The sequence below is a fragment of the Baudoinia panamericana genome (assembly GCF_000338955.1).
Source record: "Baudoinia panamericana UAMH 10762 unplaced genomic scaffold BAUCOscaffold_1, whole genome shotgun sequence".
In the NCBI taxonomy this organism is placed as follows: domain Eukaryota; kingdom Fungi; phylum Ascomycota; class Dothideomycetes; order Mycosphaerellales; family Teratosphaeriaceae; genus Baudoinia; species Baudoinia panamericana.
Window position 1 is genome coordinate 1,899,441 of NW_006911257.1, and position 24,729 is coordinate 1,924,169.

Sequence of the window (24,729 nt, forward strand, 5' to 3'; positions counted from 1 at the left end):
ACCTTTGCTAGCAGTGTGCAAGCATTTGGCAAGTCTCGTGGCATCCGTACTCATGTCTCGTATACCATAGGGCTGTTTCTTATTCTGTTTCTGATTCCGCGTTTGTCACTCTTTCGAGACCCGACCACATCCTCTCATTTGTTGGAAAGATAATCGCAGTCAAAAAGAGCTTGCCAATAGCGTCAAGACTGGTCAGGAGTAAGGCAATAGATACTTCGTACGACTCGCTAGTGGTATCGGACACTGCAAGCTCAGATAATACATTTCCCGCTCGAAGAACTGGAGCGAAGCGGCGAAGACACTGCAGCAGTTACATACGTGCTCCCGTCGTCACCGCCCGTCAGGATAGCCGAACATGATAGCCTCATAGGGGTGGCGCCTCAGCAAGCACAGCTTGTCAGCTTGCCTGAGCTGGAGGGGTTGTTGAGCCCAGAGACTGCACGTCAAGCACCCCATACACCTGCTACAACCAGCAGTACGCATAGAGATACCAGCTCGGATTACTACACGGCAGCGTGGGGCTCGCCGTACGAACTGCCATCGTCACCAACGGTCTCCGCGAGAACAGCCCTTTCCGAGCAAGGTCCGGACGACAGTCTACTTGAGTCTTCACCAATACCAAACTTCGGCCTTAAGGATTTGATACCGAGCAGGTTCACCGAAAGCAACCGTCCGCAACCGGATCAGCCAGCCGATCCAAGTAGATCTGTACCTTTGGCATCTGAGGCGGAGGACGCATATACCCCGCAGAGACGCACAAGACGCTGGGTACAGCTCCCGCAAAGACAGCAGCGCGAAAGAGCGCATTGGTGGAGCGACGAGTCTCGCAGCGGTTCGGACAAGGCGGAAGTGGCAACGGAAGGGGCCTGGCACCTGGGCGCAGCAATATCTAAGGAGCGTCGAGCGAAGAGCCACAAGCCACGAGAGTTTAACCGGACTTTGAATCAGCAGACCTTTCTGGATACGCTTCGTGGCGCTAAGGAAGACGGCATGTCGAACTTGTACGCATCACGCTGGGCAGCCACGCCACCGCAAGATCATGATTCGTCACCACAAGCCAACCCTGATAGCTACGCGTACGCCGAGCAGGGAGCGTCAGACTTGAAAAAAAAGAGTGCTGAAGATCATGTGCCAGCACCATCAGAGGAGGTCACGGGCGGCGGAACGATTGCCTCTGAGCACAAATCATCATTCGAAACAGCTGATCCAGAGTCCAAGTCTTCCGTCCGAGATGAGACATCTGCAGGTGCACGACTACGTCCGAACGCTTCGATTGGCGGTCCAAGGATCAAAAAGCGCGTGCACTGCAATGGCAAGAACGTGATCATACACCTTCCAAACACGGGTCTTCCTTCGCTTGGGATGCCCATTCCCCTGAGTGCGCAAGACGTAGCGCAACGGCTCAAAGTGTTCGAGGACGCTGGGTATGACACGAGGGGATTTGTGCTGTCCCTTGATGCTGATTCTGAACATGCATCCTACGCAAAGCCAATCTATCCGGATGAGACTGAGCTGCTTTTGCAAGCAAAACAGCAACCGCCAAGAGTTCACCTACCAGATCTTCACAAGCTCAAGGCAGACGCGGAGAGACTGATAGAAGAGAGATTGGCTGCTTTGGGGGTAGGTTGTGTGACAGAAGAAGCACCTCTGCCCCCTGCACCACCTGCTCTCGACATGTCGCGCCAGTCTTCTGGTCAATATCCGCCACTTCCCTTCTCGCCTCCAATACCTACGAGTTCCGGCATGGGGCGCCCGCTAATGGCACGAGGTCACTCTCACACAATGTCTGTTGCTTCGCCGTTGTCTCCGGCTAATGGACCGTTCGGCCACATGCATCGTCACTCGACCTTCTCTGGCTTGTCTGGTATGTCCCTACTGCAGACGCAGCAACAAGCACCACCATTGCAAGCTCTCCAGCCATTTATACCAAATATGCAAGCCCTCTCTCCTCAGAAGCCGTTCGCTGTGCCCGGCCTTGCTCGCGGAGGTTCTCCAGCACAGATAGCAGCGTTACGTCAAGGTCCTGATACCGTACGCGGGCCTGGATCTCCCCTCAGCCACCAGTTGTTCATGCCTTCTCCGCAGGACTACAGCAGAAGCTTGATGGACGATCAAAGACGCCGACAACACGCATATTCTCAGTCCATGCAGTTTCCACCCGTGCAGCATATTTTCCCGCCTCAGGTGCCCACAGTCCAACCAACACCTCTTCTACCAGAGGTGCCGGAAGAAGATGATGAAGGAGAGCTCATGCAACCTGCACCAGAGCCGCCTCTGCAAGGACCGGATGCTCCTGCCTACGTCCCACCGCACAAGCGGGCACAGTTCAACGCCGACGTTGCCATCCCAACACCAACGAGAGGTCATCTGCGTAACATCAGCGAAGGATTTGAGCGTGAGATAATGGAAGCTGAGCGACGCCGTGAAGATGAGAGACGAGACTGGATGGGAGTTACTGGAGAGCCACAGCAGCGCCGACAGATCCATATGCAGGCTGGCCACCTCCATGAGCCGCGTGAGGAAGGTTCGTCAACGCAACCCTACGCTCAAACCTATCAAACGAGCAAGGCGCCTCTCAATGGCACAGCTCCAACCTTCAATTTCAACGCAGAAGCGTCATTGCTAGCCGCTAGCGCCCCGTTCACGTTCGGCCTTCCGCCGCCGACCTCTAACGTCTTGGGAGCAAATGGACACACGCGACAACCATCGTCCGGCACGTTTAACGCTGCTGCCCCTGCTTTCCAGCCGGCCACCGCACCGTTCGTACCGAAGACGGAGTTCAATTTCTCTGCTAAAGGGCTGTCATTCAAGCCGACTGCTGCCTCTTTCGAGCCCCTCAAGCCACGATCGGACGAGCGTACCATTGTCGACGACCTGCCAAGCATCTTCGGCAAGGTAGAGCTTCCGCAGTCCGCAGAAATAGTCAAGCCCGCTCGGAGATCCAAGGCTGTTGCAATAGTCCGTCCGAATGGTAGTACGCGTACCTCGACCGAGTCTAGCGAGGAGTTGGAGGACGAGGAAGGCCGCATTGCTCCTAGCGATGATCGTCTGAAGCGACAGCGTTACGATGGTGGTGATGGTAATGAAGTACCACGCTTCGCGGAGCCGACACCCATGCCTGATGCTGCGGACTTTGCCCTACAGAAGTCGTCCCAGCTTTGCCATGATGATGACCAAGGTCGAGGCACTGCGGACGTCTTACCAAGCAGAGCGCAAGATCCACTCTTGGACGACAATATTGCCGAAGCCGATGGCAACGATGTGTCTGAAAATGCACCACTAGAGAACCATAGACACGCAGAGGGTGCCATACCTGCAACATCAGGCCATCACCAAAGGCGATCAAGTTCGCTCTCTGCTCTCGCAAAGCCTTTCGAGCCGCCTGGAACGTTGCAGATTCTGAAACACGAGCCGAACCACGATCACGAGCGCTATCCATCCGTTAGCGAGCTGGAAGATGGCGAAATACGCGAAAGCGAGACGCCCATCATCTCTCCCGTTGTTGATGCAGAGCCCGGAGTGGGCCTGATTCCTGCGTTACCGGACCCGCAGATGCCATGGGGCGTCTCTGCCAGGGAACGAATCAACGACGTTGCTCACCCCGAGCCATCCTTTGACGAGATTGATGCCGTTATGCGTCAGCTCAACGAAGCGGAAGACGAGATGAAACAAGTTACTCATGGGAGGACCGCGACTTCTCTTCAAACTGATTCCGACGAGACACCTATGCCAGGCGTGACCTATCTGCTTGCATGGCCACGGAGTGACGCGCCGAGTCCAGGCCCGAGGCGGCAGCAAGCACCGCAACCTTCTCAAGCGGATTCATCCTTCACCGTGCATGACCGGACCGACAGCAGTGAGCAAGCCATCAACGGCTGGCCGCACATCAAGCGGTTAAACAAGACCGAGGAAGTCCCGGCTAGTGACTGGTCGGACATGCTTTCACCGCCTGAGGAAGAGAAGCTGTATCAACGCAGCTCTTTCTTCGACAGTCACATAGACAGCGTCATTGGCAGAGCCATTGAGCAGAGACTGCAACCGCTCAAGGAGAGCTTGCGCAATGTTCAAGCATCCGTAGGCAAGCGCACGCGTTCGGATGACAGAGTGTCTCTCAAGCACACTTTGTCAATCGTGGATAGTGATGCGGATGACGAAGACGACGTTCTAGAAGCACTCCGACAGCGTCCAATCTCCCGTGGCAGGGACAAGCGCATCGATCAGATCAAACTTGCTGTGCTTGAGGCCTTGCGTGAACAGAGTCCACGACGCTCTCAGTCTGGACATGACATCGCAGACCTGCACTCTGCACTTGCGGACATGAAAATTTCATTCGCAAGGGCAGCGTCTACCACTCTCGAGCTCGAAGATGTTCGTGCCGTAGTCGAGGAAGCGCTCCAAAGGCAAAGCCAAGCACTCTTGCCGGCCCGGACCCACGATGGCGAGCGTGAGCATAGGCGGGAGATGTCGGCGCTCGAAGGCCGTTTGAACGAGACACTCGCCGGCGCGCTGGAGGAGGCCAACCACAGGCATGCTATAGAGGAGCGAGAGGCGGAAACTCGAAGATTGCTACGCCTCGCTGAGGAAGAACTGAGCCTTCTCCGTGATACTTCCCGTGACGAAGACGGCAAGCTCAGTGCCATGGAGGAGGAGCGTCGCGAGCTATTTGATCGCGTAGAGCGAGCTCAGGAGGCTCAGCGAGAAGCTGAGGAGCATGCAAGAAGTCTGGAGGCCGAGGGAGAAGCTATGCAAGCCACCCTCGAGGAGTACCGAATGTCGAGCGCTAAGTGGCGGCAGCAAATAGACGAAGGCGAGCGCCAGCGCGAAGAGCTCGAGCGCACAATTACTACCCTCGAGCGACAAGTAGAGGAGAGCGAAGAAGCCGGCAGTAGTATGAGACGCAGACTAGAAAAGCTTCATGCAGACATGGCTACTGCAGCTGGCCAGCTGGCAAGCGAGAAATCGTTCTGGAAGGCGCGGGAGGAAGACTACCGTGACCGCTGCGAAAACTTTGAAGCACAACAAGCTGCATCAAGCAGGGAACGGCAGGTGCTCGAAGAAGAGCTCGAGCTGCTGCGGGAGGCTAAAGCAGACGACTTGAACGTTGCTGAATGGCCAAGGTCTGCTCAAACCTGGTCGGAGGAGCTCGTGCAGAGGTTGCAAGCGGATTTGGTGGAGCAACGAGCGCTGGCTGTGAAATATAAGTGCGATCTGACTAACGCCGAGGAAGCAGCTAGAGGTGAGTTGCAGCGCACACGGCTGGTCTTGGAGTCCGAGGCGACTCAGCAAGTCACTGCTGTGCGCGAGAGTATCGAACAGGAGCTGCACGACCTGCGCAAGGCTCTCCACAATCGTGAGACGGAATTGGAGACGATCAGAGCTGAGCATAACGACATACTCAAGGAAGAAGAAGCTGCACAGCGCGAAGCTTTGCGTAAGATCAACCACGCCAACAGCGTTGCCCTGGACGAAGCACGACAAAGGCACGAAGGCTCACTCCACGAGCTCACCGTCAAACATGAGGTGGTATTGCGGCAAGCCTTGGAAGACAAGCAACGCTCCGAATACATATTGAACGAACGGTTGGCGCTGTCCGACGCTAAGCTTCTACATTCACACGACCGCATCTCTCATCTTGAAGAGCGTCTCGAAATTGCCAAATCCGCAGCGCAGGCAGCCGTGATGAGCAAACAAGCTCGAGCGAGTCCACTTGCCTCTGCATCTACGAGTTTGCCGGAGAAAGTCTCACCACAGGCGCTCAGAGAGTCAATCCTGGTCCTTCAAGAGCAGCTTCAAGAGCGTGAGCGCCGTCTCGAGCTGCTACAGGCTAAGGTCGACACAGAAGGACCGGCCAAGCTCAAGGAGCGTGACACTGAGATTGCATGGCTACGTGAACTTCTCAGTTTCCGAAGTGAAGATCTGGCCGAACTTGTGAATACTTTAGCGCAGCCTACGTTTGATCGAGAAGTCGTGCGCGATACCGCAATCCGGATCCGTGCGAACCTGCAGATGGAACAGCAAGAAAAGGAACGCTTGGGTGTGATGCCACAGATCTTAGGTGGACCAGTGCTTGCCAGCTTGTCTACCTTCGCTGCGCCCAAAGCTGCCTCGCTTACATCTGCTTTCAACAAATGGCGCAGTACAATGGAGAGCTCGGCGCTGAAGAGCGGTTCCAGACCTGCTGCTTTCACGAGGGACACGACCCCCTCGCGACCTTCGTCCTCTTCTCGCCAACGCTTCGCCTACACGGCTGGTCTGATGACGCCACCAGCCAGTAATTTGCGCAGCACGCCAAGCCCGCAAGAGACTACCTCGCTGCCGCCGCCGCGTCTCCATGCCGGCAACGTGGAGGTGCCTTTCGGATCACCCGCGACTATGAAGCCGCTGGTGACGGACGAAACAGATGAGCCCACAACGCCGCTCCTTCGCGAACAGAGCTATGACAGTGATGCAGTGGACAGCAAGGCACACCTTCGGTGCCTCAATGATGAAGATCTGGACGTGGCAGACTCGCAGCTTCCGTCGTTACGCAGTCTGCGAGAAGATAGGTCTTCCTCAGGCCTTGGCGCTAAGTGAGCGTCGCGATACGCATATTACACTATACTATCAATTTTGTATATAATTGTCAACAATTTGCGCCTGCGATTACGGTGAGCTCGGCGACCGTTGTGAAGCATCTAATGGCGTTTGACACCCCCGCGATATACCCCAGATTGAGTGTTGGATGTGCTTTGGATACATCGCGTCAGAGAATGTATATACTGCTTAGACAAGAGGTGCAACAACCGCACCGCTTCGCACTAAAGTCAGCTCGTCAACTCGGTGCTTAGCAACTCTGTTCGCTTCCACGTTCTCACATCACTCTCTCGAGTATCTATCTCGAAGGGCCGCACACGTCGGTGATACCGCTTCCCACCGTACGAGCCATATGCCCCAAAACCTATACTCCCTGCGTAGCATAACCACGGTCCGAGCCTGTTGTGCTTATCGCCTTGCAGACCGTCGCGCTTGGCGTCTAATAGACCGCAAAAGTCATTCACGTGATCATGCCCGCAGCTGACGACAGCGACCTTCTCGCGAACAAGAGCATCGTAGGAATGAGAGTTGTAGCTGGGAGACTCGATCGGCTCTCCTCTGTGGCCTGCACATACGCAGAGCTCCTGGTCACCGTACTTAGGAAACGGTATGTGCAGGAATGCAAAAGCGATGTGGGAGCCATTGCTGCCAGACTTCTCGCGGTCTTTCCGCAGTGCTTAAGAGCTGCTTGCAAGCCATGCGATCTGGTTTGGTTTGATGTAGTCGTAATCTGCACTTTGCGTTTTGCTTGGTATCTGTCCATGTGATTCCAGCAGGAATAGCGTGGCGGATAAATACTCTGAAGGCTTATGCCTGAAGATCGGGATAGGAGGGTTCCGAACACCATCGACGTCTGAAGGACCTGCTTGGCTGTATCTGTATGGAAGACTCTGTAGAAGCGACATCTGCGCACTTCCTGTCATGCCCATTAGCGACCGAACAGGCAGTAGGAAACCTATCACGTGCGACGAGCCACAATTTGAAAGGAGACGGTGTGGCAGAAGGTGGGCTAGACCTCGCCAGGATGCCTACACTAAGCCGCTCTGCGTGTGGCTCGAAAGGTTCTATGTATCTCGAGATACGTACGGGAAGTGCATGTTTACCCTCGTCGTCATGATTCCCGAATACAGCAGCATATGGGTTTAAGCGCTTTATCATGGTCGCAACCAAGTTCAGAAGTGCGGACTGCGAGTCTACACAATCCGCGCTATCCAGATGGTCGCCGGTCAAGACCACGAGATCTGGTCGCTCAACGTCGAGAGCTTCTTGGAGCAAGCTCAAGGTAAGCGGATCAGCCTCGCTCTCAGGTATTGGGTGGCCAACCGCGTCCATAGCGTCAGTACACTTTCCTACACCAGCAACCAGATGTGTGTCGGAGACTTGCATGATCCCAAATATGCCATCGGCCTTTGCTCTGAGTGCATTCGGAGTAGGCCTAGGCTGCGGCTTTCCATATCGCACTGTTAATCTTGCGGAAGGTATTTGCGGTCCTACGTCAAGGCGAAGCGGGTGCTGTATGAGAGTCCGTTGTGGTCTCGGATCGACAGCATCGCTCCAGAACAGGACGTCCACTCCACTTACAGCTTGACCGAAGGTGGCATCCGGATAACGCTGCCTTAGAAGACATATATCGCCTGCTCTAGGGTCCTAGTAGTTGTCATTGCCGGTAACGGAGTCGGGCCTACCAACTATGATATCGACAATCGCGAAGACGTCAGCGGTACACTCTTCCTGCGTCTTCTTGCTGCACGATAAGCAAAGCTGTTCGTGAGCATGAGTGCAGGTAGAGGTCTTTGTTTATCCGGTGCCATTTGTCTTGCCAAGAGTGATCAGTAGTTGGAAGATCCGCACCGGCGCCGAAAACGGTGTTGACATCTGTCGCCACTATGGTCCCTCCTTCGCCTAGTGTTGCAGGAGCATTGAGCATGGCTGTGGAATCATGTCACTAGCACAACGTGCATGTCAATGAACGTTTCGTACGGTGAAGCGAAGGTTGCATTTGTTAGTAGCAACATTAATGTCTACGAGTAACATTTGACACTGAAGTAGATCATGTTGGAATTTCGTGAAATCTACTTCCTAGAATATGGAGTAAAATGCAGTCTGGCTGCTTGCATCGGCTACACAGGCATACATCACGCTATGCAAGGTATCGTCCCTGCTATGGCGGCAAGTGCTCCACTGCGAGGGTGAGAACGCAACAGCTGTTTGACGCTGCAAAGGATCTCTGGAGCGTCGTAGTCACATTTTTCGTCAGCGTGTCGACGTGTAGCCCTTCCACAATGATCACATTGGGGTTCGGACTGCTGCGCTGCGTCACAAACTTGTCAGGTCAAGACATCGTGACCTCATCATCGACGACAAGCGGTCTCCCAAGCGCAGGATATCTGTGTGGAACCGCATGCCAGAGCCCGTCCGTCCGAGTACCAGAGAAACTGCTCCTGCGTGGCTTCGGGTACGCGAGCCGAACCTGGATCTCTCCCCTGTTTCATATGCGGGCCGCGGTGAGCCAATCGTATGGGTAAACTCAATCTTGCCTTTCTGCGCCCAAACGAGGTGTCACTCCCGTGCTGAAGTTCCGGCGAAATAAAGACGTCGGTGACAGAAGTGCTAGACGGGTGTGTGAGCGAGACTTTCCCATCCAATGAGACGTTGAAAGGAACACCACAGCCAATGGGCTTCATCCCGTCGCAAGGCTGGAGTATGTTCCTGGATCAACACGAAAAGGAGGCCGCTAATGCAGTCCATCTCACGCTTGACAGACGGTTGGCCCAGGGGAGGGAAAGCCGACCGCACTCGTTCCAAGACAATTTACCGATAGGGGAGTGATGTTCCGGTGTTGTGATGGATCGTGCCGTCATCATCTCGGCAGTCGCATCTTGTTGGTGTTGCCGTCGAGGCTGCGGTGGACCAGTGATCACTCCTGTCCGGTGACTACGCAGTCAGCGCTACGACGTGACAGGCTGTAATGCAAAAGCGACAGCAACATGCAAGCTGCAGAGTCGTGGGCGAAGTCGTACGAATCAAGTGTGTAGTCGCGACGCCTTGAACCGGCTGCAGCCAGTGCAGCTTGCATTTGCATTTTCCCTTGCGATCCAAAAACAGCGTGCGGGAGGGCCCGTGCGTGCCTCGTGGAAGTGGGATCCGGCTTCCACCCCCAGCCACACCTCAAACTCACCGTCCTGACTTGTCGCGTTTCCCAGTTCCGAACGTTGCAGCGAAGATATCCGTACCATCACTATAATCCAATTCATGCCCGCTCCTGAGCGTCAGCCCCTTTCATTCACGCGCTGCATGGAGTCTGATCGAGACCTGCATCGCTCTGCGCCTGGGGCACCTGAGTAGACGATAGTGTGAGCATCAGTGCATCACCAACATTTCCCGCTTGAGGCCCGGCACCTCTTAGCGCAGACGATCCGAAGGCCCGGCGTGGTAGACGACAACTCACGTCGGCGGTGGTGTCGCGCTTCATATCAGGAGAAACTGCCTGTGCGCCGCTTTCTGGAAGGGGACCATTATTCCAGCTTTATTACGTCCGCTCACCGATCCTGGACTGGCGTGCTACTCCCAGTCACAAGCCAAGTCCTTTGAATCGAAGCAGTGGCTTTCGATCACGTTCATCGTGTCTGAACTCTGCAGTGTGCTTCTGTTAAAACTGCCATCAACAAGCATCTGGGGGCGTGGTTGTCAGCTTGCGAGTTCGCCTGCACCATACTCTCTCACGCGACGCTTGAACCCTCCACCGCTCGCCAGCTCGACCGGGTCTGCGAGTCAGTGAGTTTGAACCCTGTCGACTCCTTTCAAGGACTGCAGTCAGCTCGGATCGTTCCATCATCTTACCGGGCTCCACAACGTCTTCACCCCGACTGAAGCCATCACCACGCTATATCGACAGCGTCCCTGTCGATCGAGAGCTAACAGACACCATCATTGCGGGAGGGCTTCCGTCAACCGTGATCTCGGAGCTCGTCTTTCCAGAACCTGTCACCGTGCCTCATCACCACCCTTCCGTCACGGCACCACTTGTCTTTAACATCCAACTTGACGCCTGTGCAGGACCCTGAAGCGTCTCCCCTCTTACGCATACGCCTTTGCTCCAGCACCTTGACACAAGTACATCTAATCGTAATAACTCTGGCCCTTATGGCTACCGCATACTAGCACGCAAGCCCCGCGGGCTACAGTTCACGAGCATACTGTGCCTACAGACAACGCCAATCAAGGGTGTGTTGTGAACCTTCGAGAAACGCTCTGTCTCACACGTTCACTCTTCCGACTTCATGCTCAGTTAGCTTCCGGAAGGCTTACGAGCATTTGCTTTGTGCACCGAAGCAGCTGCCATGATGACCATCGCGTATGATACGTCATATCGCGGCTGGCCGTCAACAACGCAGTCCGCTGTTTGTCTCGAAGACAAGTACGAGATTATTAAAGACATTGGCGATGGCAGCTTTGGGAGCGTTGCACTCGGTAGGACGAGGAGCGCTGGCGCTCATACAGTCCGGCGGGGCACAATGGTAAGTAAATGTCTATATTGATTTGACAAACAACGCCTAATTATACGCAGGTGGCCATCAAAACCATGAAGAAGACGTTCGAGAGCTTCTCGCAGTGCATGGAACTTCGCGAGGTCATCTTCCTGAAGTCGCTGCCGAACCACCCTCATCTCGTACCTGCTTATGACATCTTCCTCGACCCACTAAGCAGAAAGCTGCACATCGCTATGGAGTATATGGATGGTAATCTCTACCAGCTAATGAAGGCTCGAGATCATAAGTACCTCGATGGCGCGAGTGTCAAGAGCATCTTGTTTCAGATCCTGTCTGGGCTGGAGCACATCCATGAGCACAAATTTTTCCATCGGGACATCAAACCAGAGAACATACTGGTCTCGACATCAGCTACGGATACTGCAACTTCGTTCAAGCGGTACTCCGCGCTTGTCACACCACCCTCTACACCTCCATCATACACTATCAAGATTGCGGACTTTGGCCTTGCACGAGAGACGCACTCGAGAGTGCCATACACGACATATGTATCCACTCGCTGGTACCGCGCTCCGGAAGTTCTGTTAAGAGCTGGAGAGTACTCTGCACCTGTTGACATCTGGGCTGTAGGTGCAATGGCTGTGGAGATTGCAACTTTGAAGCCCCTGTTTCCTGGTGGCAATGAAGTTGACCAAGTCTGGCGAGTGTGCGAGATCATGGGAAGTCCTGGCGCATGGGTCAATAAGCACGGTCAAAAGGTGGGTGGCGGTGAATGGAAGGATGGAATTAAGCTGGCCCAGAAGCTCGGATTCTCCTTCCCAAAGATGGCACCACATTCTCTAGAGACGGTGTTACCCGCACCTACATGGCCTGCCAGCTTCGCCAATTTTGTTACCTGGTGTCTGATGTGGGATCCCAAAGTGCGACCAACCTCGCGGCAAGCTTTGGAGCACGACTTTTTCGCAGACGCGCTGGATCCACTCCTTCCTAAAAGCAGCAATACCACCCGTATGCTGGGCAGGAAGGCGTCAAACGTTGGTACAATGAGCGAGCACCCGGAGGTTGTGCACGCCCTGACCACCAAAACTTCGTCCTGGTTCCGGAAGTCGCTTGGTCCTAAGGATACCGTCACAACCTCCGTTACCGAACAATTGCAATCGGCTCAGCATCATAGCTCTGCACGACCAGGGCCGGTCCATGCAAATACCATGGACACCTCTATCATCGTCAACAAGATCCGGCCGGCAAATATGAAGCGAGCAACATGGGCAAATGGCATGAATGGCAACGCCGCGCCAATTCCCATCCTGCCATCAATTCGGCCGGTATCACCGCTCCCTGATGCAGCGACCGCACAAGCAAACGTCCGACGCTCCGAGTTGCCCGATGACAGGCCAGGGAAGAAGCTCGGTCGTCAATTGTCGGTCAACTCCCAGAACAATCACTATACTGAAACGCACCGACAAGAAGCTGAGCGCGCGCTTAATGGTGCCGGTCTCAAGTCACCGGCGAGCAGTCACAGGGAAAGCTTCTTCTCACACCTTCGCAAGCGTGCGCGACGTCTGTCTGGGCGCCACCAAGCGACAATGTCCCCTAGTATAGAAGACATTGAGGCGAACGCTGGCTGCTCTCCATGGGCAACTGTCGGGAACAGACAGTCCATACCGGACGTCCAGGCCATCGCACCCATGGCGTCGAACCCATCCGCTGATCCAGGCTTTGCTGAGCTCGACCGCGCGCTGCAGAATGTCCGCTATAGTCTCGATGTAGCAGCCGCTGCCAATGCACAGAACAGCTTGCCAAGATACCCTGCCAGAGTGTCGAGCAACCCGGCACTTAAGCGCCATCACTCGCTGCCAAGTGGGGAAAGTCAGCCTTCAGCTTCCCCAGTCGGCAATGCGCCTATCACGAATCGCACCAGGCATTCGGTCAGACACGCCCACCCTAGCCAGCACTATGAAACGCCGGACGAGGAGGATGAACTGCTGGACGAAGCGCTTGCTTCCGCTCACAAGGCAGCAACTCGGCTTGACCTACAGCCGATACACCAGAGTAGCAACATCAACATGCCAGCTCGTCCTGCTATGCCGCATATACTGTCTGACCCTGGTTTTGCGGTGCCGTATCTCACACCGTCGCCGTCGAAAGACCACAATGGGGTGAGCTTCGGTGCGCATGAGTACAACCCTACAAATCCGGTCGACATCCCCGCTGCGCGCGCGCCGAAGCGGACGAATGTGAACCCTCTGTGGCCTACGCCGCCTTACGAAGAAAGCGACTGGGCCGCGGCGGCGGCAGCCAGCATCTATGCGACGCAAGGAGCTCAGAGACAGATGGTGCCTTAATGTGTCACCACTTCCACACGCGTACCGCCGGGGTTTGGTAACATGACTCACTGTTCCCGGCGACCGAACATCCTTTCCTTTGTCCACGTTGTCCCACGGAAGGCGTTCACTGGCAGACTTTGTACGCTTCATGCCCGAGCGCTGCGGAAACCCGCGTGCTGAACGCACTGGTCTGCTTTCTCTACATCGCACATACACCGGACGCAACCTTTGCAAGGTACAGCTGTCTGCGCAAATTCTGGCGTTCACGTCCTCAGGCCATCGCCTGTCCTGTACAGCCGCTCAATACGGCCATCCGAAGGCGAAATCTATTCGGCATCTCAGAAAAAGTGGCTAAGCGCACCGCGAGCGACATTTCATCAGTTGTCTGGCTGTACAACCGGCGTATGTATAAAGAAAGGATGTACAAATGGGCGCTGGTCTTATTCTGAGAAATGGCAGTAAGAGCGGGTCGCTGCCGGATACCCAAGAGCTGGATGCTCGCTTGTTTCAAATGCTCGACTGCGGTGCATGTGCCACGTAATGTAGGCTATCGTAGCTTGTACAGTACTATAACAAGAGCATGTATCACCGCGACTCAAGTGTCACTGGTGATTCCCCAAGGTCTTGCAAACATGGCATTTCGCGCGATTTATGTCTTTCGCCGTCAAAGGCTGAAGTTCACGCCGACGCGCTAGTGCCACGCTAGTGTTTGCCTGCTCGACACAGTTCTCATGATGCAAGCATATTCTGAATTCCTAATGGACAGGGTCGATTGAAGTGACAGTCGAATCGAAAGCGGATGGATCTCTCCCGGACAGTCGAGCCGGTTGCGGCAATAACGAAGTCGCACCTAAAACGAAAGCATCACGAAACCATTGATCTTGCTGTCGATGAGAGTGATGGACCCGTTGTAAGCGCACCGACGCCACAAACAGAACATCTGCAAAGCAGACCCGAATCGTCAAGTACGGAGAGTGACTTCCAGCAGCGACCATTGGACGAGGAAGCCAGCACCGATGGCGAGGAGGATGCTTCCTTGTACGAGGACATCCTTGACGCCGTCGAGTTGGATCCCTTCAAACCATGTAGGTTGACTACGAAGCATTTGCACAATCATGGTTCCTATTGACCGCATCTTAGCATCTGACGAGCATGGCTCCAAGAACGTACTTCCGGAGACAGAGGTTATACGACTACATACAGAGTTGCGAGATATCGGACCAGAGAACTTCGTTGAACGCTACATCACAAGCAGCTCGATGCCACACCGACTGCTGGGAACCGCTTTCGGCTTTGACCCGGAACTTGGAATAGGAGACACGACCTATCTTCGCATCCTGGCCCAGGCGATTACACGTACCTACTACAAACGTCGGAAGCTTGCCCACGTCAACACGATCGACGACGCAGCGAATCTTCTTCGCAACAGCAACAAGATTCTAGTCATTACTGGAGCCGGCATCAGCACATCCCTCGGTATCCCAGACTTCCGCTCTAAAGGGTCGGGGTTCTACGACAAGTTGCAGAGTATGGGGTACAGCGAGCCAGAGGAGGTTTTCGACATTCAAAACTTCGACGAGGACCCAAGCATATTCTATCGCTTAGCCGGGGATATAATGCCAGACCTTAATCGGTATTCTCCAACTCACGCCTTCATCAAGCTTTTGCAGGACAAAGGCCGCTTACAGACGAACTACACGCAGAACATTGACAACCTAGAGGAGCTTGCGGGTATCGATCGGTCGAGGTTGATTCAATGCCATGGCAGTTTTGCAACCGCGACGTGCCGCAAGTGCGGTGACCGAGTAGCAGGCTCGGAGATATTCGACGACATTCGTGCGAAGAGAGTGGCACGATGCAAGCAGTGTCAGAATAGACTCGCCGAGCGAGCTAGACTTCAGCAGCCGAAACCGAAACGAGCCAAGCCGAGGAGATATGACTGGGAAGACAGCAGTAACGAAGATGCGGACGATGCTGAACCCGAAGCGGGTGTCATGAAGCCCGACATCACCTTCTTCGGCGAGCAGCTGAACGACGACTTCTTCAATCGATTCACGCAACGCGACCAGAAAGAAACCGACCTCGTCATCGTCATTGGTACATCGCTCCAGGTGAAGCCTGTCAGCGAGTTGCCGCAATACGTGCCTGCTGAAGTGCCGCTCATCTACGTCTCGAAGCAGCAAATCGAGCATATCAACTTTGATATCCAGTTGCAGGGTGAGTGCGATCATGTGGTGTATGAGCTCTGCCGGCGTGCTGGATGGAAGCTAGAGCATGAGATGATCCCCAAGGACCTTAAAGTGCAGGTCGCGCCTATCGATGGCTTTCAGCATCGCTGGGCTGTTACGCCGATTAAGCAGGGAGGATTGGTGGATGGACTGTTCCACGGAGTCGGAGCGGACCAAGCACAGCACAAGCGGTAGGCGTCTGGGTTGTGCAAGGCCAGAATAGCCTCATGAGAAGCGTTCATGCGATGGCGTCGCCTTGCCGAGGAAGGGCGACCAGAGTGCACCCTCCGGAAGCATACGTGGAGCGTGAATGAAGAAGATATAGAGAGGGTGAGGTATGAACGTGAAAGTGCCCCGCTTTGATTCACACACAGCGCGTCTCAGAACACCTTTCCGCTCGCACAGCGCGTAGCTCTCGTTCCTCGTCCCACACTGCAACATGCTTCCTCGTCTACAGATACATGACATCCGTGTAGGGCCTGCCAATGCTAGGAGCTGATCCTGAGGCCACAGACTCAACGACGATCCGTTAAAATGGACGTGGTTCAAGGTGAAGCTTTCATTTGACAATCAAAGCTCATCCCACTCGCTAACAAACCCGTAGATTGGGCCGCCTACTTCCTCGGAAGCGAACAAGCCGCTTTCATCACCTATTCGCCATACCTGTACCGCTTCTACAACGCCGCCTCGACCATCAAATCATGGCTCCTCCCTCTCATCGACCAAGTCATCCGCAAACCCGACCTCGCCACCATCGCACTGCTGCTAGTCATCGTCATACTCTCGCTCAAAGTGCTCGACATGCTGTGGCAAACGGTGGTCTTCTGGTTCAAAATGGCCAGAAGGCTGCTGTTCTGGGGCGTACTTGCGGCGCTGGGGCTGTGGATGTGGACGCGGGGACCGGAGGGCGTGTGGGAGGATGTGCAGTACTGGAGTGAGGCGTGGGGGAAGGAGTATGGGTATTGGAAGGAACAGGAGAAAGTGGCGAGGCTGGCCGCGCAAGGGAGGAATTACGGTGGGAAGCAGCAGAGGCCGGTGGGGTGGTTCTAAAGTGACCTCTCCGACAGAGCACCGGCACTCTCTACCCCAGACATGTTGACTACCGCGTTGAATGTTCTTCTAGCGTCGGCGTTCAGGTTGAGTACGAGCATGCTGTTGCTTTGGCGTCGGGGTTCAGGTTGAGTATGAGCACGCTGTTCTCAGGGCTTGGAATGAATCACGGCAAGGTGTACGTTACCATCCTGACGAAGGACGACAGCAAGACTCCATCTGCGATGTGGAGAGATGACGGCGACACGAGATTAGTGGCAATCATCGAAGATATCACGGTTCGACCGATTTGGCTCTCCGTCACGTTCAATCGTACTTGCGCCACAAAGCGCTGGCTGGCGTACGAATGATGCAAGCCTGAGGCAACCCGCTGCGGCGATGATATAGGTAGACCTCTGTTTGTTCACAGAGCTTGCAATTGAAACAGTCACCAAATTGTGCCACGCTGAGTCGAGCTTTTAACAATCTAGACTGGGTTAGCCGCGAAACAATAGGCGCTGGCGCTGGCGGTGTCTCTTTCTTGCCGTCCCTTTCGTGAGTCAAATTCCGCGCTCGAGCCTGCACCGTAAAGCGATGAATGTTCGACTATCTGCTGCCCCTTCTATAAATTTCTGATTGCAAACCGGCCCATTCGCGGGCAATAAACATCTGTCGCTCAGTTCGAACAAGTCATCATGGCACATCAACAAAATGCACCATACCGACCGCAGGATGTCCAGGAAGTATCCGACATGCTCCGAGGCCTAGAGGGAAATAAAGGCAAAGGCAAGGGTCGTGGTGGCTTCTCATGCAAGAAAAGCACCTTCGACGTCGAAGGCTCGAACATTAAGGTCGACTCGTGGCGAATGCAGGACTGGGATTACAAGAAGCCCAACCTTCCGACTTACGCCCGAGGTCTTTTCACTACCACTAACAGCAAAGGCCAGCCTGAGATCGTGGTGAGGGGCTACGATAAGTTCTTCAATCATGGGGAAACCCGTGATACTGAGTGGCGCAACGTGGAGAACGATACTCGGGGACCGTACGAACTTAGTGTCAAGGAGAATGGTTGCATCATCTTCATTTCTGGCTTGGAAGACGGCACGCTTCTCGTTTGCAGTAAGCATTCGACCGGCTATCGGTCAGACACGGACGTCAGCCATGCCAAGGCCGGCGAGAAGTGGGTGGATAGACATCTTGCTGCGGTCGGGAGGACGAGACAGCAGCTGGCCATGCGGTTACGGGAGATGAACGCCACTGCTGTCGCTGAGCTTTGTGATGACGACTTTGAGGAGCATGTCTTGCAGTACAGCCCAGACACCGCTGGACTGTATCTCCACGGCATCAACCTCAACTTGCCGGAGTTTGCTACGTACCCACATCATCTGGTCGACAGATTTGCCGATGATTGGGGGATGAAGAAGACGATGTACCTCATCAAAGACACCATCCACGAAGTCAAGAGGTTCCTCGACGGCATTGGCGAAACGGGCCACTATGCCGGCCGGGATACGGAAGGTTTCGTCATCCGCTGTCAGTCGAAAGCACATACAGACCAATGGCACGATTGGTTCTTCAAGTACAAATTTGAGGAGCCTTACTTGATGTACCGGCAATGGCGTGAATGCACTAAAGCCGTCATCGCTGGGAGGGAGCCCAAGTACAAGAAACACAAGAAAATCACGGAAGACTACATCTCGTTCGCCCGCCAGCAGTTACATGGCCGTCAGGATCTGGCCAAGGCGTACATGGCGAATCATGGCATCATCAAGCTACGTGACGACTTCCTCGCTGCGCGCGGGTTGAAGGGCTCAGATATTATCCGGCAAGAAGAGGCGAATGGTGAGCAGGAGGGCAGCGCGGTCACGAAGAATGTGATCTTGGTGCCAGTTGCGACGATAGGTTGTGGCAAGACTACCGTCGCTCTGGCTCTATGCAAGCTCTTCGGATGGGGCCACGTGCAGAACGACAACATCACGGTCAAGAAAGGCAAACCGCAGGCCTTTGCCAACGCCTGCTGTAAAGCACTCGAAGACCACCCTGCCATGATCGCCGATCGCAACAACCACCAGAAGCGGGAGCGCCAGCAGTTGATCGAGGATGTAACGAAGACGGTCCCGAATGCGCACTTCATCTGCTTGCAATACGTGCATGAGCGTGGCAACTACGACAACATCCGCCAAGCGACTCGCGAGCGAGTGTTAAGCCGCGGCGACAACCATCAGACTATCCAAGCGAACACGAAAGGCTCGTCGGAGGTGGTCAGCATCATGGAAGGCTTCATGGAGCGCTTCCAGCCGGTGAATCAAGACTCATCACCAGACGACGGCTTCGATCTGGTGGTCAATCTAGACCCATGCGGCAGCTCCCGCGATAACCTCGAGACAGTCGTCAACGCGCTTTACGCCGAGTATCCCAAGCTATTCGGCGACCAAGACATGCCTAGCGCAGACGACATGGACGCCGCAGTTGATGGAGCGCTGACAAACTACACGGTCGACATCAAGCACGAGATCAAAGGCCGCGATGATCGTCGTGGCCGGCAAAATAACAACCATCATCCCGTCCACGGTACCGGTCTCAACGGCCAACCCAACGGCAAACAGAAGGAGCGCAAAGTCGAGTATTTCGCCGTACAACTCCCTCCCACCCGTGTCAACGCCATCCTGGAAGCACTCTTCCGTGAGGCTTCCCCCGAGGTGGCGAGGATGTATCACACCCTGAAATCACAACGACGAATCCAAGCCGAGTTCCACGTCACGCTCATCCATCGAGCCAACGCCGGCGAACACGCGGCGCTGTGGGACAAGCTTAGCGAAATGCACGCCAAAGCGTCGACATCAGCAGCAGCGTCTACATCATCGGATGGCGAATCGCCGAAGCTGGGCAAGTGTAAAGTCCGCCTCGAGCGCCTGGTATGGGATGACCGCGTCATGGCGTTTCTCGTCCGTCTCAGTCCGAGCGAGGAAGGCGGGGAGATGCTGTTTACGAGTGTGAATCAGGCGCCGCATATCACGGTTGGTACCGCTTCGGCGGACATCAAGCCGGTTGAGGCGAATGAGTTGTTGGGGAGGTATTTGAGGGAGGGTGTCAGGGGGAGTGGTGGGGTGCAGGAGGTGGTGGTCAAGGGAATGGTGGAGTTGGAGGGGATTGTGAGGGGGGTGCTGTCGAAGCACTGAGGGCTTTCTTGGACGCGACGACGGCTGGAGAAAGCGTTGAATGTGCGGCATGAGAGCTGCTTATCCATGGGATGCGGCCATGGCACCTGCAGCGACCTGTCGAAGCAAGGCATGAGTATGGGTATGATGCATAGCGAGGCATGAAATGGTATGATGGTATGATGGTATAGCGATGCACGCAAAGGCGCAGATATCCAAGGGCCAGACTGAATTATCGGCCACGTTTGAGTAGGGCAGGAGTGTGCATTCGATCTACAGCGAACGCTCGCCTCGCCCGAACCCGTTGGGTTGTAGTTTATGCGGAGACGTCTCACTGACTGTACGAGAATAAGCTAGCACGTAGCTTGTTGTGAATGGCGGGACTATGTACATTGCAGCAAGTATCTTTTCAGCCCGCCCACACATAGCATGGCGAGCCACATCGTCCTCCGTGACAATGCTAAACGCCCTGGTTTTCTTTTCAATCAAAGCTAACACGTGCAGCTATCCAAAACCCCCTCTAAATTCGCGGTAGATTTCCAAGCCCTTCTTACAAAGCGAAAATGCCAACCAGCCCAACCACACCCGCCAAACCCATCCCCACGACGGCAGTCGGCACGGCGCCAGCGGAGGAAGTGGCGCTCGCGGCACGGCTGGAAGTGGCGGCGGCGGCGGAACCGGTCGCGGAGCCCGAGGCGGAACCAGCGGCGGCGGCCGAGCCGGAGCGAGAAGCGGACGATGCACCCGCCGCGGCACCGGATGCACCGGCGGAAGCGGAGGAGATGCGCGAGGCGGACGCGCCGGCCGAGGAACCGGCGACAATGGCCGAGCCGTTCGCCGAGCGGATGGAGGAGAAGATGCTGCTTTGGGCCGAGACGATGGAGGAGATGTTGCGGCTGATGCTTCCGCCCGGGCCGCCTCCGGCAATGATACCGGTCGGGGCGGCGGCGGAGGAGATGTTGGCGCGCGAAGTGACGTTGGCGGCGACGGAGCTCAGCGCGCCCGGGCTGGTGGCGAGGGGGACGAGGAAGGTTTGGATGTCGGATGGGAGGGCGGTGAACCAGGTTGGTGTTTGGCCCGCGCTGAATTGCGAGGCGATTTGCGAGCTCACGGCCGCGGAGTTGGTCAGGGCTTCTTGGACGAGGGTGGAGGGGAGGGCGGTTTGGAGGACGGAGAGGACGGAGATGCTGTGAACAATGTTGTTAGTCTTGCGGATGGGGGACTGGTGGTGGAGGATGTTGGTGACGTACAGGTTAATGGAGGAGCTGGCGGATTGCGCCTGGGCGATGGCCGCCATGGCGGAAAGGGCGAGGAGCTTGAACTGCATGGTTGCTGTGCTGGTGGAAGGAGTGTTGGTTCGAAGTTTCGATGTCGCGATGAAGAAGTAATGCGCTGGGGCGAAGAAGAGATGCTCGTGGGTGTGTGTGTAGTTAACGACAGAAGAGGAGAATACAAAGAGTAACGACTTTTCCTAACGTATGAGTTGAATGATGATGATGAGGAGAAAAGAGCACGAAAAGGGTGGAAATGGAAAGACAGCTTGCCTTCTCTCTCTCTCTCTCTCTGTCTCTCGCTCTCTCTACTCTCTCCCTCTCTGCCCCCAAATAGGCGACACGCGTTCAGCTTCTCGCGCCATTCGAATCTGGCCCTATGCGTGGCGAATGCGTTAGGCCGAGGTTAGCGTGGGCCGTCAAACGAGCTCGCGGCCAATGAAAGGCGTGGCGGACGTTGTGCTGCTCTTCGACGTCTGCCTCTTTCGGGTTAGAAGACGCCGATGTGGACAACGCTATGGAAGGCGCAGGGCGAGGCTTGGCAGGGAAGGGGGGAAATGGTGGAAAAGCTTCTTTCGCTTTGCTTGTCGGTCATCGCATGCACACCATACAGTACCACATCCTCGTCGTTAGCTGAGATTGGATGATTATGCGTAAATGGCTGGAGCCGGCATGTCAGTCTAGACCGGCGCAGTAAAAAGGTGTCTGACATTCTAATGGAAGAGAGTGACACTGATGAGCCGACGAAGCGCCGGCAGAATCACCGTCGTACCCAACAAAGTGCCCTGTCGGTGATGAATAAAAAGATGGAGAAATTGCCTCGACGCCCAGACCACCAAATGGCCCCCATCCGAATCCCTTTCGTGTACCCTCGTACCATCGACCTCGACCTCGACTTCAGCCCACCAATCCCGTCAGAAAAGATGTTGAGGTACTGTAGCTGAATTGACTTACTCATCTGCTCACAAAGTACTGTATGTAGCTCTCATCATCATCATCGTCGTCAAAGGCACACAATGCACCAGCCTTACCCCCCAATCTGGACGTCACGTTAGAGTTAGCCTTACAAGCCGGCTTACACGTACTCGGCGATGATGCATACCTACCTTACTGTGCATACCCACTGTGCATACGCCACTCACTCACATGACAACGATTGCCTCTCTCAGTCTGATCCAAACTCTTGTCAGCCTTGTTCAAGCAAGCGCATGGGGTGGGTACCACTCAAAGCCACAGACACTGGCTACAGATTGCAAAGCAAGTCAAGTGGTCATACAATCAAAGGTATACAACGTCTATATCCCACCACAGTCTCAGTGCCGGAAGCACCATCTTCCTACCCTCCTCTGGTATTAAAGGCCTGGCCAGGCCAGGACCATCCATTTCTCCATCGTCCGCTTCGTGACCGCGTGAAATGATGTGATTTGATGGACTGCAAGATCTGATCCCCTCCTCCTCCACCTCCTCCTTCCACCAATGAATGGGGCTATAACATACCGAATCCTCCCCCCACGCAGCCTCATGCCGAACCCGTTGTGAATAAAAGCCATGCTGATAGTGATACATCTAAGTTACATCAGATCCGCCGTTCCTGGGTATCTTTCGAATAGCAAGCAAGTAAGCAAGCAAGAGTAACGCCCCCCTCGCATAGAATGACCCGAATCTCTGGGCAAATCGCCCGTGTTGTCTCGCAAATCCGTATTGCTGATCCACCGCATCAACCACTGCTATGCTTCACACCCAAACCAGCTGAGCGCCGCTGGGACTCCGGTGCGGCGTGTGTAGTAGTAGTGAAAGCCCACGCGCATCGAAAGAAGGCCCCGCAGTAAGCAACAGCGTCCTTGACCATGACGTCCGGTACGGCTGATGCTCCGACCGTCACAGCCCGCGCAAAACCCAGCATGGCTGGTACAAGTTACCAGTACGAGTTACACCGCCCGAGTAACAGTCGAAGGCTGCTCTGCTACGGCAGATGATGATGGTTGCCATACGACGGCGTCATCGTCGGCTCCGCCTGATCGGACAAGGCCAGCAGTAACTGCGCGAGACACCGTTTCGTCGCCGCGTCGTCGCGCAGCACGGGGGAGAACGTGGCGTCGCGTAAGGGTTCGGGCAGGCATTGCCGCAGGGCTTCGCGCGCGCGGGCGTTGTCTGATAGACTATCACACACAAACACACACATATCAGTAAGTGCAGGGTCTGGCAGGCGAGGGAGGAGGAGGAGGAGGAGGAGAGGGTGATGGATGGGACGGACCGCAAAAAGCACCGCACAACATGCTTAAGTAGGCGCACCGTCTGCTGATCCACCAACTGCGTCACCATATTCGACAACACCGTCCCCACGGCGTAGAAGCGCTCGTACGTCTGGCAGATGTACTGCAAGCCCATGTCATCCAGTAGGATCTTCTGCACGATGAAGATGGCGACGGTCTTGCTGAGTTCCGACCCGGTCTCCATGATGCGCAGGCAGAGCGGGATGATTTCGGTGGTGAGGAGGAAGTTGATCACCTCGCTGCTGTCGTTCTTCACGAGCGCGCCGATGACGCCGAGGGAGGTGAGGCGCAGGTATTCGAAGGGGCGGGATTTGGAGGTCGTGTTGAGGAAGGGGTAGAGGAAGAGGGGGATGTGTGCTGTCATCACTCCGAATTAGCTTCTCCCATTTTGGAACCGAACTGAAGAACTGTATGTCTTCGCGGAGGTAGGGTATGATTGTAGTAACGCACCCCCCAAAAACAACCCCCTCGTCTCCCCATGACTGGCGACACACTGCAGCAACGCCAACGCATTACACACGCGGTTACTAGCCGCCGCGGTCAACTGACTGGGATTTAAGAGTGGATAGACACTGATGATCTCCTGCAGCAGACTCGTCATCACCCCGAAGGAATGCCAGAGGATGAGCGCCAGTTCGGGCACTTGCTCGCGTTTCTTGCTGAGTTCCAGCAGGGAGGATTCGCGCGTGTGCGCGTTGAGGACTTGCGCCACCCATTCGAGCACGCGCCGGTTTTCTTCGCTCGAGGCCTCCGCGCCGGTGGGAGTGAAGAGGCTGTGGGCGTGGATGTGTTCGAGGGTGGTGGTGTTGTTGTTGTTGCTGTCTCCTCCGTTTGCGCCCGTGTTCCTGCCACCACTGGTGTTGTTGTTACCGCCCGTGAGGCTTTGGTTGGGGTTCGAGTTCATGCCTGTGCCCCCGGCGGAATTGGTGTGGCCGTTCTGTGTGTTGACTCGGCCGTAATGTTGTTGTTGCGCTGCTGCGTTCGCTGCGGCGGCGGCGGCTTGGGATTGCGCATATTGCGTTTGTGCGTGTTGGGGGTGATGCTGCTGCTGCTGCTGCTGCCAGTCGGGTTGGTGGTATGGGTTCTGGTGGGAGAAGATGTGGTGTTGATGGGATTGCATGATTGGGCGGGCATGCAGCCCTGACTTGGAAGTGGACGTCCTTTTGTCTTGCGGGTGTGAGAGTATCGCTAAGGTATCGTTGTATTGTAACCACACAGGCTGGAATTAGGAGCTGGCTCGAGTCACGTTGCAGATGCAGAGCTGCAGGGACTGGTGGAAGTGCCCGCTGTGCAGGAGCGCCACCTCGGAGAATTGCTGGACGGGTCCGAGCTCAGATATATCAGTGAGGGGTCAATGTGTGTGGTAAGCGTTGGCTGAAT

The 24,729-nt window shown here is 55.3% G+C and overlaps 9 protein-coding genes across 9 annotated transcripts; 5 read left to right on the forward strand and 4 right to left on the reverse strand.

Moving 5' to 3' along the window:
- Positions 1–990: 990 nt before the first annotated feature.
- BAUCODRAFT_118958 (uncharacterized protein) lies at positions 991–6,688 on the forward strand (the record flags this gene model as incomplete). The annotated part of the gene is made up of 3 exons (XM_007674245.1): positions 991–1,217; positions 1,287–6,498; positions 6,653–6,688. The coding sequence occupies 3 exons, from the start codon at positions 991–993 to the stop codon at positions 6,686–6,688; spliced, it is 5,475 nt and encodes a 1,824-aa protein (XP_007672435.1).
- Positions 6,689–6,803: 115 nt separating this feature from the next.
- BAUCODRAFT_118959 (uncharacterized protein) lies at positions 6,804–8,500 on the reverse strand (the record flags this gene model as incomplete). Its single annotated transcript, XM_007674246.1, has 4 exons — positions 6,804–7,249; positions 7,310–7,478; positions 7,660–8,220; positions 8,300–8,500. The coding sequence occupies 4 exons, from the start codon at positions 8,498–8,500 to the stop codon at positions 6,804–6,806; spliced, it is 1,377 nt and encodes a 458-aa protein (XP_007672436.1).
- Positions 8,501–8,742: 242 nt separating this feature from the next.
- BAUCODRAFT_29701 (uncharacterized protein) lies at positions 8,743–9,619 on the reverse strand. The gene has a single exon (XM_007674247.1). The coding sequence runs from the start codon at positions 9,255–9,257 to the stop codon at positions 8,925–8,927; it is 333 nt and encodes a 110-aa protein (XP_007672437.1). The 5' UTR covers positions 9,258–9,619; the 3' UTR covers positions 8,743–8,924.
- A 1,297-nt stretch (positions 9,620–10,916) lies between these two features.
- Positions 10,917–13,408, forward strand: BAUCODRAFT_144800 (uncharacterized protein; the record flags this gene model as incomplete). The annotated part of the gene is made up of 2 exons (XM_007674248.1): positions 10,917–11,090; positions 11,141–13,408. 2 exons carry the CDS (start codon positions 10,917–10,919, stop codon positions 13,406–13,408), a joined length of 2,442 nt encoding a protein of 813 aa, XP_007672438.1.
- Positions 13,409–14,189: 781 nt separating this feature from the next.
- Positions 14,190–15,813, forward strand: BAUCODRAFT_144801 (uncharacterized protein; the record flags this gene model as incomplete). Its single annotated transcript, XM_007674249.1, has 2 exons — positions 14,190–14,475; positions 14,531–15,813. The coding sequence occupies 2 exons, from the start codon at positions 14,190–14,192 to the stop codon at positions 15,811–15,813; spliced, it is 1,569 nt and encodes a 522-aa protein (XP_007672439.1).
- Positions 15,814–16,152: 339 nt separating this feature from the next.
- BAUCODRAFT_144802 (uncharacterized protein) lies at positions 16,153–16,668 on the forward strand (the record flags this gene model as incomplete). Its single annotated transcript, XM_007674250.1, has 2 exons — positions 16,153–16,168; positions 16,223–16,668. 2 exons carry the CDS (start codon positions 16,153–16,155, stop codon positions 16,666–16,668), a joined length of 462 nt encoding a protein of 153 aa, XP_007672440.1.
- A 674-nt stretch (positions 16,669–17,342) lies between these two features.
- On the forward strand, positions 17,343–19,826 carry BAUCODRAFT_60996 (uncharacterized protein; the record flags this gene model as incomplete). Its single annotated transcript, XM_007674251.1, has 1 exon — positions 17,343–19,826. The coding sequence occupies one exon, from the start codon at positions 17,343–17,345 to the stop codon at positions 19,824–19,826; it is 2,484 nt and encodes an 827-aa protein (XP_007672441.1).
- A 265-nt stretch (positions 19,827–20,091) lies between these two features.
- On the reverse strand, positions 20,092–21,462 carry BAUCODRAFT_204022 (uncharacterized protein). Its single transcript, XM_007674252.1, has one exon. The coding sequence runs from the start codon at positions 21,130–21,132 to the stop codon at positions 20,356–20,358; it is 777 nt and encodes a 258-aa protein (XP_007672442.1). The 5' UTR covers positions 21,133–21,462; the 3' UTR covers positions 20,092–20,355.
- A 1,368-nt stretch (positions 21,463–22,830) lies between these two features.
- Positions 22,831–24,609, reverse strand: BAUCODRAFT_29706 (uncharacterized protein). The gene is made up of 3 exons (XM_007674253.1): positions 23,800–24,609; positions 23,331–23,706; positions 22,831–23,235 (listed from the first exon to the last, which is right to left on the reverse strand). The coding sequence occupies exons 1-3, from the start codon at positions 24,467–24,469 to the stop codon at positions 23,040–23,042; spliced, it is 1,242 nt and encodes a 413-aa protein (XP_007672443.1). The 5' UTR covers positions 24,470–24,609; the 3' UTR covers positions 22,831–23,039.
- Positions 24,610–24,729: the final 120 nt, after the last annotated feature.

Coding starts and splice junctions, on each gene's coding strand:
- BAUCODRAFT_204022 (XM_007674252.1), bottom strand. CDS start 21,132: ATGCAGTTCAAGCTCCTCGCCCTTTCCGCCATGGCGGCCATCGCCCAG.
- BAUCODRAFT_29706 (XM_007674253.1), bottom strand. CDS start 24,469: ATGCAATCCCATCAACACCACATCTTCTCCCACCAGAACCCATACCAC. Junction 23,707..23,799: donor GAGGGGGTTGTTTTTGGGGG/GTGCGTTACTAC, acceptor GAGTGATGACAG/CACACATCCCCCTCTTCCTC. Junction 23,236..23,330: donor GTTGTGCGGTGCTTTTTGCG/GTCCGTCCCATC, acceptor TGTGTGTGATAG/TCTATCAGACAACGCCCGCG.
- BAUCODRAFT_29701 (XM_007674247.1), bottom strand. CDS start 9,257: ATGAAGCCCATTGGCTGTGGTGTTCCTTTCAACGTCTCATTGGATGGG.